Consider the following 16,658-nt stretch of genomic DNA (forward strand, 5'->3'; position numbering starts at 1 on the left):
GACACGAATGACTACGATCAATAAAGGTGCAATTTCGAACCATAAGCATTCACAGTATTCAATATCACCCTCAGTTCATTAAAACCCACAAGCTAAATGAAAGAAACTTTTTGATCAGAGGATCATATTGCTGGAGCAAAACTCCCACAGGGCAAAGTTTGAAATATGCATCAGTGGAAACATGGTGTCAATACAAGCCAAGTGTGTGCATAATTACTTAAAGCAATGGAATAGAGATGGTTTACTTCAGAACTTTCACATTTATCGAGTTTGAAAACTATAAATAGACAAACCTTATTTCAATACAAATTATAATTTTACATTTTTAAACTAACATATGTCGTTTTTGGATTTCAAGAAAATAAGATCATATGTGCAAAATAAGCATTTTCATGGCATTCCCCGACTGATAGCTGGGATAGCACAGGGCAATAAACTGTACTTCAATATCATCCACCAAGGTAAAGTGTGGCAAAAAAACATCCTGAAAAAAACACAATCCGTTGTGTAATTAATAGAAGAAAAATATGTCTGTGACCGTGCACCGTGATATAGCAGTATTGGAGTCTCCAAATGAGGGTATATGCACCATTGTCTTAAAGTAAAAAAGGTGTGTGCAGTTTTGAGAATGCTCATTGAATAAAGTCCTCCAGTTGCATACAAGTCCCTCCGGTGCTTACGTTGTGTTGATTTCAATCAGTTAATCTCAGAGTTAGAACATTTTTTCCGATGCACACTTCCTGGACATGTAAAATGAAATTTTCTTACCACATGTTCCACCTAGCCTGTTATATATTAGGCACCCCCATAACAGTAATCAATATTTTATTTAAGTGTATGTATTCACAAAATGTAAACTATCTCCCAAAGCATTGTGCCATTCAACTGAACTACTGATAAATTTATATACCACAATTTAAATTACACCCATTTCATGAATGGTAAAATGCTAAAACTCAAGGGTATAACTGCCAAAATACAGCCTTACTGTAATGAGTACAATATACAAATACAATAATTACATTTTAAAACCATTAACAATGTTACATCTAGTCGTAAATACTGTAGGACGGGGCCACAGTGGACTTCTGAGGAAAAATGCTGAAAGTAATTGAAACACTTTCAACAGCAATGCCCCAAATACAGAACTCAGTTCATTTCCTCAAAACCATAACAAAATGTACAGCATTCCTCTCGTTGACCAAGGTTTCCATAACCACATGGCATATCAGATATCAGCCAGGTATTTTCCTGTAAAAATAGAAAATGTAGGTTACACCTTAGTAGAGATTTTTTTTTTTTTTAAATGACTTCGCTGACAAATATGTTCACATCTACTTGAAAAATATCTGCACAAACATGTAAAATTAGTTTATGTAACAAACATCCTTAAAACCTTAAATATTGCTCCTAAAAATAAAATCTTAAAGTCATATCTATTTGTGGAAATACTCTTGAGAACATTATAATTTGTTTTAAGTTTACATGACTCTCCTGTGAAACTTACTGAAATAAGATTTATGAGGAAAACATATGCAGTGAAAAATTATGAACAGAGATGACATTTTTCAAAGAGGAATCTACTAGTTGTGTTTTGAACGAGTACAATGGGTTGGTAGCAGAACTTACGTCAGACAACCAGAAATTGCTTTTAAAAGGGCATTTGATCTTAATATTTTATCTAGATAAGTTCCGTATTTATCTTGTACTTTTATGTTTCAGTACCTGTTACCACATAGGCATGCTGATGAAATATGTCAGGAAGTGAGCCCTCCCCCGAAACCCACCCAAAAAAAGACTTCCACATGGTGGTCGTTAGTTGTCTCATCTGATCTGTGAAGGACGCATTGTTTTACCAACCTGTGCAAAGGTCTCGGTATTGGTTTAAGGCCCTGGCTACTGATTACTAAATAGTAGCTGCATCACTGATATATTATGGTCTTTCAAGATGAACAAGTTACTTACCTTTGGTAATACTCTTCCTAGTGGATACTCTATCCAGCTGCAGATTCCTCGCTGTTAGAATATCCCCAGGCTCCAGAGTGGATGCAGAAGATTTTACACCATCGCTCCTGCATGCCAATAGATAATGGTATGTGGTTCCTCACTGACCCCATTCCGTCCCGGAAGTGATGGTTAGAGCTGCGTATAAGTGCCACCCAAGTGTGCTGATGTCAGTTTCTTTTGTGACACTGTCCACAACCCTGGACACAGTGCCCAAACATAATTATCTATGTAGTGTGCAGATCACTAATTTGAGGCCTTTTCAGATGGAAAAAAGATCATTCTACAGAATGGGGAGATGAGAGGGCAATGAGGAATCTGCTGTTAGATACGAGTATCCACCAGGCAAAGTTACTGAAGGTAATTAGCACGCTCTTTTAACCATAGGATCCTCACTTTTAGAATAGAAAGCAAAGCAGTACTACCCCAGGTGGTGGGTCTGTGCAATAGCTCAAACTGCTAAAATGACCTTTCTTTCAGACCTGGCTGTCAAAGCTTTAGTGCTTCGTGAATGGGTGTACTGCAGCCCATGCTGTGTCCCGGCAAGTGTCAAGGATAGGCACCCTGGGTTTCAGTGTAGTATTAGCAGCCTTGGCCCTGTGGACAAGGCCCTCAAACCTGAAGAAGGCTGCTTCATAGCCAGAGCACAGCAGATTTCAATGCAGAGGACTATCCACCGAGAAAAAAAGTTCTTTTCTGCACTGCCTTGCCTTTCATTGCTCCAGATAAAGCCTTAAAGCACTAACAGTCTCCCCAATGGTCCTTGGTGTGATCAATGTAAAACGAAGTGCTTTTTTGGGGTCCTATCAATGGAGTTTCTCGTCTTTCAAGGCCTGAAGTGGAGCAAAGAATGTTGGGATTGTGATGGACTGTCTTACATGAAAGGAAGACAAAAACTTTGGTAGAATAGCATTGTAGTCCTTGGCGTCAGTCTGTCCTGAAAGAAGGTATTGTAGGCCGGCTGGACCTGAAGCCTGAAGCTTACTCATGTGAACAGCTGAAGTTATTATGTCTTGCGCTAAAAGACTTAGTGGGCAACTGTGCATCAACGCATAAAGGGTGCACATAAGAAAAGTAAGGACCAAATTAAGATCCCACTGTGGTATCACAAAGGGCTTAGGAGGAAACATATGAATTAAACCTTTAAAAAAATCACATCACAACAGGAAATCTGAATCTCTTGAAGGGTCCTTTGACCAAAACAGCCTGTACTCCCTGCAGCACAATGGACAAGTTAGTCTGATGTGGGTGGAAGATGCAGTGGGTCAGAAAGCAATAGCAGGGCATAGTTTGGTTATTTTATCTCCCAGTCAGAGGTTATGGCCAGCCACCCATGGAGAAAATAACTGATTCTGCCAGCTGTTGGGAGGTTATGTGCTACTAAGAGCAAACTAACACAGTTTGAAAGCTGCTGCCAGAGTGAGCACTGAGAGGTTCACTGACCCTGCTGACCAGGACGTTGTCTGTTGGATCCCTGAACCCTGGCATGCCTGTTGCTAAGATATGGTGCCTCAGTGTTGCTGATATGCAAAACACCTGGTGAGGCGTTGAAAGGGGCAAAACTGTTGAGGATATTGCAGGGTGGACATGAAGAGACTGAAGGAGTTTGCTGTGGCTTTTTCCTTGTAGCTGGTCAAACCGGCGAGACCCATCAAAAGGCATATCCACTACTGATGCCAGATTGTCACCCGAGAAGGCCATGGATTCGGAGCACCACCCTAGCCCCGACTGCTCTCACTAAGCAGTCATTTATGTCCAGTCCTGATGCTATGAAATATTTTGCTTCATCCTGACCGTTCTGAATAGGTTGTGCCAGATTGGCACAGAATTTCTCTGGGAAAGCCAGCATAATCTCTGCACCATGTCCCATACTGCATGAGAGCACATACCGAACAAGCAGCTGGCTCTGACTGACTGAGGGGTGAGGCTAACCAAGGAGAACATCTGTGTCCTGAATGCCTCAATCCTCTCCAACTCTGTTTTAGGGGGAGGGGTAAGGGTAATGAGTTGGGATTAATTGTGCTAATCACATCCTGAACTACCAAGCTCTCAGGAGTAAGTTGCTTCCTCGTGAAAGCATAGTCATTCAAAGCGCATCTTTGGTGCTGTGCTGCCTGTCTATTCACAGGTAGACAGGAATCAGGCTTAGCCCATGTACCCATTAGAGTTCTGTCAGGGATTCCTGAAATGGTAGCAAGGGTTCAGACAAAGTCTAGACAGGTTGCAATACGTGAAGAAGTTGCAATAGAAGGCAACTGTAGGTCCAAGACCTCACCTGCTCATCTGATGACTAGAGCAAACGAGAATGCCTCTTCTGTAGAAGGCCCAGAGGGAGAGTTCAGCCCCATGTCAGGGGACTTGTCCAATCCACTTGCCTCTAGCAGGTTCTTCCAGAACAGTTCAAGGGCATGACATCTGCCATAGTCAAGAGAATTAGGTTCAGAGCCGTACAGGACAATATCAACTGCATCTTTCTCTGGTGTCATCCAGCCAGGTTTGATGTGGCAGGAACTGTCATGGGTCTTGGCGTTGGGTAAGCAATCTGCTCTCAAGTTAAAGCTAAACCTGATCTCAGCTGAGGATGGATGAGTCAACGCTAACTTGGCAGAAAGCCTCCGTGAGTCCTTGGGGCCCGATGGCGCAACAGAGGGAGCCAGTAGGGTGGCAAATATTCACAACATGGCTTCCTAGAATGCCTCAATTCTCTGCAACTTTGCAGACAGACCCAGAAATTTGGTGTGCATGGAGACGGATCAGCTGTGGAATCAGCTCCTCGATCGACCTGGGAACTTCTCAGAAAGAGTGGCGAGACTGGGAAGAGCTGCGCTTTGCTTTCTTGTGCTCTTTCATGGATTTAGGGAAACAAAAAAAAGGTGATGGAATGCTTGAAATAATTTCAGCCACTGGCAATTGCTCAGGCCACATCCCAAACTATCATTTTCTACCCACCATGCCACCTCAGTTTGAACCCAGCCGTATGCAAATCATTCTTGAACCTGCTCTAATGAAAACAGTCCAAACGAAACTGCTAGACCAGATCCTTCCTGAATCAGAACTGTGGAATTAGCTCCTCGGCATGGATTGGCAGTGACACCTTGTCAGCCTTGTGACTTTTCAGAAAGAGTGGCGAGACTAGGAAAAGCCCCACTTTGCTTTCTTGTGCTCTTTCATGGACTTTGGGTAACAAAAACAAGGTGGTGAATATATTGCTTGAATTAATCTCAGTCAATGACAATTGCTCGGGCCATATCCCAACCCATTGTTTTTTGCCCTGCATGCCACCACAGTTGGACTTAGTTTGAAGTCTTGGACCTCAATGAAGACTGGTCACAGGAGCAGGCTTGAGAGCAGGAATGGGTCTGCACTCTGAACTTCGCATCAGTTCGGCTTGTATGACTTCCTGAAGTGTTCAGCTTGACTTAGTGTCCCGGGATTCCCACTGGATTCATGAGGGCACACTCTCCGCAAAACTTTGAGTTTGAATCCAAAAAACCATAGACAACTCTTGGGGATCTGTCAAAGACATCTGCCTATGACAGTCCTTCAAGATTTAAACTCTGTATATTGGTGGGTGACATGTTCCCTTGCACACAGGAAAAGCATATTTGACAGAAAAACAAAAAATAAATCACAAAAGGAACTAACATCAGTGAGCTTGTATGGGGCTTATGCAGAGTAGCATGATGCCACCTATTGGCACAGAGAGTCTATGCTAAAAAATCTTTCAAATCCAGGCTGGTGCCTGGGGATAGTCTAAAGAAGAAATATCCATCAAAATAAAGTATACTTGAACATATAGGTTCTTAACTAACTACATCTTTACTATAATGTGATGACGTGGTACAGCTGAAGCAATCTGGGGTTGGCCTACAGGGTTTATTCAATACGATCACAAACTACTGCAAAGCAAATAAAAGGTTTGTAAACTGTGCTAAAATAAATATAGTAATTTTGGGGGAAAAAGACAACAATGAGCCTGGTACATGGAGAAATGCCATGTACCTGGCGGTACCATGCGGTGTGGCAGAATATATAGGTGGTGGGATACTTCCAACATCTTAACACACTGAAAGTGAAAAATGCTTCTTTGCTGTTCGCATTTGAATCACTTCTGAACCAGATTTAATAAAAGCAAAACGTATCCCCACCATCCATACAGCACACCTTAGCCTTTCCTGAGAAATTTGGTTCCTTCTAGAACAACACCCAAAGTTAAATATACCGTTCTCTATTCAGGTTACCTCAAACCAATCTGCTGCATAGATATGCTCAAATTTTATTTAACAGAAAAACACTTGGAGGAAAAGACAGCCTATCTAAATTACGCGCACACCATAAAAACTGCTCAAACTACAACTCTAAAGCATTTCATTTGGGACGAAATGAACTCCGTTGAATCCACTAAGAACAAGCATTTTCAATGCAATGGGTCTTGCGTTTACGCTATTAGTGTTGTAAATTCCTAACTGAACTACTCTTGCCACATAAACTGAAAATGAAAAGTAAAACAGTTGACATTGGCAAGTCAATCCAAAGCGCCACGGCCGCCGTGAGCGCAAGAGTTGTTGGCTCACTGCGTGAATGTCTAGAAAGGATCATGGCTGGGATGAAAGGCAAACAAAGCGTTGGAGGGGCCATCACCAGCGTGATGTAGTATGATAGCCAACAAAAATGTTCACCTCGTGAAATCGCCTAGGAGGGAAGTAAACACATAAAGGAGGGACATTTCAAAAAATGCACCAATAAAAATTAAGCATTTAAAACAAGCACAACAAAGAACGAATAGTAAAAGTGGGTGTGGTTAAAAGCCCACAGATAGATTACAACAGGCCAGAGTGCTTGCGCGCTCAACCCTAAAAAACAGAAAGAATGTATAAAGAAATTAAAAGAATGCACAGGTAGGCATGTTTCTCTTATGTTGGTCACACCATACTGATCACTGACAGGTGGGTGGGTAACATTCAACACTAAATGAAAATAGAGGGAATTAAAAACACAGAAACTGGTAGCCTCCGTGGGAAGCAGCCAGATAGTCTTATACTTGTGCCTCAAGCTGCCTGTGTCTGATATGTTTGTGTTTTAACCTCACGATTACAAAAGCATTGTGCCCTGTAGAACTGGTCAGCTGGAGCACACCCTGCTCATCTCTAGAAAGCTGAAAAAGGGAGCTTCTCCCTGAAACCACACCCGCAGCACGCCGAAATGAACTAAGTCTGAACATATCTCCAGTACACAGTATGTGGTAGACTCTGTCTGCTGTGGTGCTCTCTTCAGGTTCTATCAGCAGCAAACTTTAGGCGCGCTTGAACGAATCACATCTGGCTTTGCCAGTGCTTACTTTACTGGATGATTCCTCCAGCTGATCTGCTAACAGCACTTTGTACGAATGGTTGTCTCATTTAAAAAGTATAGCGCCAAAAATGCACAGATGTAGCGTCATGAATTCCTTGACTCTTCGTGATCAGTCTTGCCTATGCATATTCTTCTACTATATTGGGGAGGGGGAGCGGGGGTTAATTGTGCATAGATATAGCACTCTGCACTGCATGCTAGTGAAGTAACTGAAGATATAGCTTCCTGTACTATACAAAACTGACCGCCTGCACAGGCCTATCTGCACAAAGAGTGAAACAGTTGACAGATATTGTGCACTGTACTGCACGTGCGAAATGAATGCACAGATGTGGGGCATGCGCTTCTGGAGTGAAATGATTACAAGTTTACAAGTATAGTGCCCAATCCTGTAAATGTGACTATAGTGCACGCTTAGGTTTTAGCGCTGCAGTTCCATGTGCTGAACAGTAGGTGCCCATATTACACTTTATTTATTTTATATAGCGCTCAGTACCCCTGATGAGGTTTCTGAGACACATCGCTCTGGACTGTTAATAATTTGCAGGCTCTGATACGCTAATCCTTGGTTAAAAAATCCACTTACTGGTGTGACCTTCTAAAACATAAACTGAGTCAGTGAATTTGAAGGGAAAGTTTTGGCTCTGCACTTTAGCGCCAGACAAACATCACCACAGCGTTGATATATAGCGTTCGGTAAACACAGAGTTCTAAAGTGCTCGATGAGTTTCTGGCATGCGCTACACTTACTTGCTTAGGTGTTCCCCTTTCCGCTCACTGAAACTCTGTGTGCACTGCGAGATGCCAGGGGCGGAGCTAAAGGGAGGCGGACACATGGAGAGGAATACCGAATTAGGGAGGGGGATGGGTGGTCGACAGGATGCCAGAGAGAAACAAGTCAAATCAAAGTGCCACAACAGCCATGAGCGCAAGAGTTAAATTGGCTCCCTGCATGAATGTCTAGCAAGGATCGCAGCTGGGATGAAAGGCAAACCGAAACTGGAGGAGGGGCCATCACACGCTGTAACAGGAGGAAGTGTGACAGTGATGGCCAGCAAAAATGTTCACTTAGTGACATCACCTTTGGCAGGGAACTCAGCACACAAAGGTTGGGACATTTCACAATATGCGCAAATAGAAATGAAGCATTTAAAACAAGCACAGCAAAAAACGAAAAGCAAGAGTCGGTGTGGTTAAAAGCCCACAGAGAGATTACACCAGGCCAGATCGCTTGCAAGCTCAACCTTAAAAACACCTGATCCCATGTTCAGAATACTACCCTGAAGTTGGATGGCGTCAAAGATATATAGATTGAACATGACACATACACTCTTCAAGAAGCAGCTCAACAAGGTGGTAAAATAACTTGTAAGGCAAACACGGCGTCAGTAAAAGAAGCCATGCATGCAATGGCTCCTATGCTATGGCGGAGGAGCGCTGCCCTCTACCAGCAGCAAGTGCTGCAAATCCTTTACCAATGGAAGAATAATAAACTGAGTTTATTATCCTTTTATTGTTAAAGTGGCGGGGCATTGGGGATGACGAGCACTGAGGGGAGTGCACTGTGCACTCCCCTCAGTGCGCATGTATGTATGGCCGGCTGCCTCAGGCAGGCCAAACACACATGCGCACTGTGCTCTCTCCAGCCTAGCACTGTGTTGCTGGGCTGGCGAGAGCAGGCACAGAGTCCCCTGCCTGGGAGCGCCCTAGCTGGGTGCTCCCAGCCAATCCCAACGCTGCTTTGAGCACTGCCAGGATTGGCCTGCACAGTGGTAAGTTTAAAAAAAAATATATTTTATTTAATGTTATTGATCTCCCCCCCCCCCACCCCGCATGCTGCTCCGCTCCCTGTAACCCCCATGAGCCATGACTACATGCATAGCTGGTCATCAACCCGTAAATGCAGCTTGCTTTCGCATAACTTCTTGCCCAAATGGGTTGAGAGGCTAGTTTTACAAAAAGGTTGACTGTGCTCATAATACTCAGACTGTGGAGCATCTCTTATGCACCTGCCCCCGTCTATGCACTGAGCTCAGACTTCTATTATGGCATATCTTCATTCAATACATCATTTGTATATGTCGTCATGCTGTCAGTTTCTGCCTGCTCAGGCTGTGGCCAGATATATCAAATACAGGTTGTTAGCAACGAACTGACACAAAAACCTTACCATTTGCATGGATAAACAGAAGTTATGACATCAACTCTAAGGCTTGTCTTTCGCTATCATGTCTGCTGAATGTCCGAAAACACACAGACAGAACTGTTGTTCAATTATAAACTGAACTTTTTTTCACCATGTACTTTAGACAATTTAAAAAACTATACAATTTTAAATGCCAGACCCGATGCTTAAGTATGAACCACAACTTTCTATATGTGTTTTAGAAACTGTAAATATGCCACACATTCTCTTTTAAATCATGTCAGTACGAAGTTTTAAACAGTTCATAGGGCGTAAATCTGCTAGATTGCTGATTTTATATGTTTGTTTTTTGTATCTATGCATCCGATTTTAGTGTACCGTAATAAAGCTTCCCTCACCTAGAACTCGAATGTACCGGTTATTCCAAAATTTGAATGAGTTTTTATTTAAGAATTTATGCACTCTGATTTCTGACTTGCTTAATGCTTGAAATGTGATATCTTCATACCAAGAACACTTTTTTTAACTTCAGTTGTGAAGTCATCTTTTTGTTTAGGCTTTCAGTTCAACAAGTATTTATATGCCTCAATCAAATTCCATGAAAATGGGCCCCAATTTTCCGACTGCTAAATTATGTTCGGGAGTACTGTGTTATTTTCAGACCTGTAGGAGATCTAGAAGGTTTACATTCAATTTTCTAATCAGTCTCCAGAAAGGACAATTGTCCCTGTAAGTTTTATCAGTTGTTGACTTGTTACAGGTAGTTATCTCAGGTGATTTCTGAACCTATAGCCTAGAAAATAATATTTCCGTACATACATTACCTTTACTTTCTTGCATCTGCCAGTCCTCACATTCAATTTACTTTCTTCATGACCAGACTGCTAGTAAATGCTGCATTCCAAAAAGGTACAGATTTTGAACAATTTACTGTGAAATTGTACATTATATCTCGTCGTTAGAAATGGGGTCTTTGGGTGGCGGTCAAGTTAACCCCTGTCCAAGCAAACACCCTCACTCTAAGCAGGGCAAAAGAGAAACACACCTAGTTAACCCACGCTCACCCCTTTGGTAGCTTGGCACGAGCAGAAAGGCTTCAACCAGAGACAGTGTCTAGAGTATTTGTATCAACATGCACAGTAATATAGGGAAAAACACTAGAAAATGACAACACCAGGTTAGAAAAATAGCCAACATTTATCTGAACACAAGACCAAAACAACAAACGTCCAACATACACAAATCAACTTATGTTTTAAAGATTTAACCCAAAAATAGAGCTTAGAAACACAAATGCTTTGATTAGGTGAGATCACGGCGTCATGACTGAGTCGTTCCCAACAATCAGACGCAGGCACCTGTCACAGTCACACAGGTACATTACCTTGTGAAAAATGAGGAAATAAGCTGGTGCACAGAGTCGGGGATCGAGGCAGCGTCGGCTCTGGTGCTGCGGAGCTAAGGCTTCACAAAGAGGCATTGGGTCCTTGCTGCACAGCTGTGGAGATGAGGCAGCGTCGGTGCGAAACGTTGGATCCGCGCACTTCCAGCGGAGTCAATGTCCGGCGGTCACGACCTGGTGACTTCCTCAGAGTTACGGAATTCAGCGAGGATGCAGCGGCATCGGGCCAGCGAGGTTGTCACCCTCTAGCGAGGACCACAGCTTCAGTTGCAGGCGGCTTCATGGGATTCAGCGACGGTCCGGAGTCGTCCAAACTCGCTTTCTTTGGAGTTTCTTGGTTTTCCACCAGCTTCTCCTTTCATGGGTCCAGGGACTGGCAGCGCAGGAGTCTCAGCTGAGAGTCCAGGTGCTGGCAGAGGAAGTCTTTGATAGCCCTGAGACTTCAGAACAGGGGGCAAGCTCAGTCCAAGCCCTTGGAGATTCAGCTCAAGCAAGAATGCACAACAAAGCCCAGTCTTTGTCCCCTTTCACAGGCAGAAGCAGCAACTGCAGGATAGCCCAACAAAGCACAGTCACAGGCAGGGGCAGCACTTCTCAGCTCTTCTCCTTGGCAGAGGTTCCTCTTGAATCCAGAAGTGACCTTGAAGAAATCTAAAGTCTGGGGTTTTGGGTCCACTACTTATACCCCTTTCTGCCTTTGAAGTAGGCAAACTTCATAGGAAAGTCTCTGTTGTTTACAGGATGCTGCCTTGCCCCAGACACACCCCAAGGGTTGGAGACTATTGTGTGAGGGCAGGCACAGCCCATTCAGGTGTAAGTGACCACTCCTCCTTCCACTCTAGCTCAGATGGCTCATCAGGATATGCAGGCTACACCCAAGCTCCCTTTGTGTTACTATCTAGAGGAGATTCACAAACAGCCAAACTGCCAGTCTGACCCCGGCAGGCAATCCACAAACAGGCAGAGTCACAGAATGGTTAAAGCAAGAAAATGCTTACTTTCTAAAAGTTGCATTTTCAAACTAAATCTAAAAACCAACTTCACTAAAAAATGTATTTAAAAAAATTGAGTTCAGAGACACCAACCTACACATCTCCATCTGCTCTCAAAGGGAATCTGTACTTTAAGAATATTTAAATGCAGCCCCTATGTTAACCTATGAGAGAGTTAGAACCGAATTTGGCAGTATTTCACTGTTAGGACATGTAAAACACATCAGTACATGTCCCACCTTTAACATACACTGCACCCTGCTCATGAGGCTATCTAGGGCCTACCTTAGGGGCACCTTACATGTATAAAAAGGAAAGGTTTGGGCCTGGCAAGTGGGTGAACTTGCCAAGTCGAATTGGCAGTTTAAAACTGCACACAGACACTGCAGTGGCAGGTCTGAGGCATGTTTACCGGGCTACTAATGTGGGTGGCACAACCAGTGCTGCAGGCCCATTATTAGCATTTGATTTACAAGCCCTGAGCACCTCTAGTGCACTTTACTAGGGACTGGTTAGTAAATCAAATATGCCAATCATGGAAAAGCTGATTTCACATATCATTTACCCAGGAGCACTTGCACTTTAGCACTGGTCAGCAGTGGTGAAGTGTCCAGAGTACCAAAAAAGAGTCCAGCACACAGTCAAAACATGGGAAGCAGAAGCAAAAAAAAAAGACAGGGGAGACCACGCCAAGGATGCCAGGTCTAACACTCGTCCATGTAACTGCAGAGTAAATGTAAATATCCAGTCGTGTTTATAGAGCGCTGGACATAACCTATGTATATGTGCTTCCAACATCTGCTCATACAGAATCCTCCCAAAAAAATACTGATCCTTTCCTGATGCCTGTGGATCAGTACTCTTCCAGTCCGGTGATGTCCAGGCAAGACACTGGCAAGGGCATAAAACACAGCACAGCCACGCTTCATCAGAGATTACAAGTGCTAGTTGCCTCAGCTCTCTGACATCAGTGTCAGAAACTATAAAGATGGAACGTACAGATCATAGCATGGTCATACACAAAGGCCAAACGGCGGTATCCTATCATGATCCTGTTGGTAGAGTCTGAACTGGGACACTTCTGGTGATTTTGTTGTGAATGACTGAATACATTTTCTTGGAAGTTTCCCTTATCTTTCCTCAATGTGGCTTTTGTGCTCCTTGATTGGACTATGGCCAATTGGAAATCTGGATGTCTTCAACTATGAAGGGCTGGCTACAAAAATATTAGACATTTACTGAATATGACATTAATAATTTGATTGAAGATTCTGGGGTATTATTGAGAAACTGCTGGCTTCTGTGCATGTTCTGTGCACTGTTTTATGTAGAACCTGCCATTACCAATTCATGCTACTCACAATGCAATAACAGCAGACATGCAGACTGAAGTTCACAAAAATTGGGATCCTAAATCATTTAGTACATTACATACGTCTCAATTGGGACTAAAACAAATGCAAAGCACACTGTTCACAAGCCTCTCTGGGAGTAGGAAGCATAGATTTGTGCCTGGCATGGATACTTTTCCTGTAGTGGTCAATCTGTGCCCTTATAAAATTGAGAGTCTAGCAGTAAATCTCCAGTTTAGAGACAGGCTTGATCGTCTCCTGAGGTTACAATGCAAAGACGTTTCATTTTTGGAAAATGTCAGACTAAGAAAATAGTAAATTTTATTCAGGCCCCCTATTTCTCATGTGACTTAACCACATCCTCAGTTCTGACATTTCTGAGAGGGGGCTATCGCAGAGGGTATGGTGCAGATGTTTGCACTGTAGATTTTTGCTGACTAAATAAACGTAGCAACTTTATTGAAGAATATTCTGTTTGCAAGTGGCTAGTAATCATGTATCATGATGTACTTTAACTTGAAAGAAGGATGACTGCAATAATGAATTGGTTAGAACCTGACCACCCAATGTTCTTCGAATCAGGACAGAGTAGGAAACCTGATTAATTTCAGCACTGTATATAATGACTATTTAGGGTTACTGTACAGAGTTGAGGTTTACAGTGGGCAGAGGGTGCCACGCCTCTGCTGAGTACTGCTTTGTTATGGGCACCGAAGCTGAACAGTAAACCAATGGATTCTCTATTTCAATTTAGCTTCCCTCATTTTTTGGCTTTCTGTCAAGGGAGCAACTATACCAATGGGCTTTAATTGAAACAGACGTCTGCCAAAGACAAAGTTGTAGTTAATTGCTTCTCCTGACGAAAGCTATACCTTGGTATCAGGGTTGTTAGCTTCCTCCAGTTACCTCTGCCATAAGCCCGTCGCTCACTGAAAAGATGACAATGGACTCACGGCATCACATGTCTAAGCGATTTCCCCCAGAATGGATTGACAAAATGGTGGCATATGGACTGGCCATCTTCTAAGTGAACTGATATTTACCACAGTGAACAAGTAGTGAAGTGTATGTTCTGGAATAATACTAACGCATGACATTTCATGTCGAGCTGCTGTGGCCACCATTTTGAGAGGAAACCTCCTGCCGCCTCAGCAACAGTGTGCTGAGGCTTATTTTCCATCTTCTGATGAGGGGAGGAGGAACTGAAAATTCCTCTCCATCTACATAAATTACTGCCCCTACTAAATTGGGACCAGCTACAAGTGTCTTCTGGTAGGATTATGGTGGTATTTTCCCCTATTAGCTCTTGCGAATTACAAGATTACTGGCTTCTCCTCATCTCTACAGAGATAGACAACCTCACAAACCACGGCCTCAGACAACTCGTTAACACACCAACCCACATCGCCGGCCACACGCTTGATCCCATCTTCTCCTTAAGCGCCAAACGTCACCTTCAACCACACCACCGTACTCCACTGGACCGACCACCACTGCATACACTTCACCTACAAGAAACATACCGAGCACCACCGTACCCAACAACCACCCCGCCGATGCTGGAGCAAAGTTACGTAAGACCAGCTTACCAACACCCTTGCCCAGAACCCACCCTCCGACCCCACCGAGACAGACACCGCTGCCCACAACCTCACTCTGTGGATCAACGACTGCGCCAACATCCTTGCGCCTCTGAAGGAACCCACTAACAAGCAAGCCAGAAGAAAAGCCGCCTGATTCACCGACGAGCTCCTAAACTCCAAGCGCGACTGTCGAAAACTAAAAAAGGAATGGCTCCTCAAACGCACACCTGACAGCCTCATAGCCCACAAGGACGCCACCCGCAGACACCACCAACTCATCAGACAAGCCAAACAATCCCACTTCAAAGACCGCCTGGACAACAACGCACATGACAGCAAAGAGCTCTTCAGCATCGTAAAAGAACTCTCCAACCCCGGCGCCAACGTCATTCCTCCATCCCAAGAACTCTGCAACGCACTGTCCACCTTCTTCCTCCGAAAGATCACTGACATCCACGATAGCTTCAACGCCGCTCCCACGCCAGACCCCACCCCCGAAAGCTCCACCTATGCAAACCACCTGACCTCCTGGGCCAGCGTCAACAACACAGAGACACGTAAGATCATGAACTCCATCCAATCAGGATCTACGTCAGACCCTGCCCCCACCACATATACAACAAGGCCGACGCGACCATCACCCCACAACTACGGAAGGTCATCAACATCTCCTTCGAAACAGCGACGTTCCTGGAAAGTTGGAAGCACGCCGAAATCCGCGCCCTCCTCAAGAAGCCCAAAGCAGACCCCAACGACCTCAAGAACTTCCGACCCATCTCCCTACTCCCTTTCCCAGCGAAGGTGATTGAAAAAATAGTCAAAACACGTAAGGAAATGCCTCCTTGGCATGGTTACCCCCTGACTTTTTGCCTTTGCTGATGCCAAGTTATGATTTGAAAGTGTGTTGAGGCCTGCTAACCAGGCCCCAGCACCAGTGTTCTTTCCCTAACCTGTACTTTTGTTTCCACAATTGGCACACCCTGGCATCCAGGTAAGTCCCTTGTAACTGGTACCCCTGGTACCAAGGGCCCTAATGCCAAGGAAGGTCTCTAAGGGCTGCAGCATGTCTTATGCCACCCTGGGGACCCCTCACTCAGCACAGACACACTGCTTGCCAGCTTGTGTGTGCTAGTGGGGATAAAATGACTAAGTCGCCATGGCACTCCTCTCAGGGTGCCATGCCAACCTCACACTGCCTATAGGTATAGATAAGTCACCCCTCTAGCAGGCCTTACAGCCCTAAGGCAGGGTGCACTATACCATAGGTGAGGGCATAAGTGCATGAGCACTATGCCCCTACAGCGTCTAAGCAAAACCTTAGACATTGTAAGTGCAGGGTAGCCATAAGAGTATATGGTCTGGGAGTCTGTCATGCACGAACTCCACAGCACCATAATGGCTACACTGAAAACTGTGAAGTTTGGTATCAAACTTCTCAGCACAATAAATGCACACTGATGCCAGTGTACATTTTATTGTAACATACACCCAGAGGGCACCTTAGAGGTGCCCCCTGAAACCTTAACCGACTACCAGTGTGGGATGACTAGTTTTAGCAGTCTGCCACACACCAGACATGTTGTTGGCCACATGGGGAGAGTGCTTTTGTCACTCTGTGGCTAGTAACAAAGCCTGTACTGGGTGGAGGTGCTTCTCACCTCCCCCTGCAGGAACTGTAACACCTGGTGGTGAGCCTCAAAGGCTCACCCCCTTTGTTACAGCACCCCAGGGCACTCCAGCTAGTGGAGTTGCCCGCCCCCTCGCGGCAAGGCCGGAGGAGATAATGAGAAAAACAAGGAGGAGTCACTGGCCAGTCAGGACAGCCCC

General features: G+C 44.3%; 1 protein-coding gene across 3 annotated transcripts in view; it reads right to left on the minus strand.

Moving 5' to 3' along the window:
- Nucleotides 1–294: 294 nt before the first annotated feature.
- Nucleotides 295–16,658, minus strand: part of SGIP1 (SH3GL interacting endocytic adaptor 1) — a 933,552-nt gene continuing 917,188 nt past the window's right edge. For 2 of the 3 annotated variants that reach the window (XM_069232484.1, XM_069232485.1), the window contains one exon: nt 295–1,251. In XM_069232484.1, coding sequence (XP_069088585.1) covers nt 1,229–1,251 — 23 coding nt within the window. In that variant the 3' untranslated portion in view covers nt 295–1,228. Of the gene's footprint in view, nt 1,252–8,106; nt 8,173–16,658 lie in introns of all 3 variants that reach the window. The other variant, XM_069232486.1, reaches the window with a different exon arrangement.

Source organism: Pleurodeles waltl, chromosome 4_2 (assembly GCF_031143425.1).
Source record: "Pleurodeles waltl isolate 20211129_DDA chromosome 4_2, aPleWal1.hap1.20221129, whole genome shotgun sequence".
Lineage (NCBI taxonomy): Eukaryota > Metazoa > Chordata > Amphibia > Caudata > Salamandridae > Pleurodeles > Pleurodeles waltl.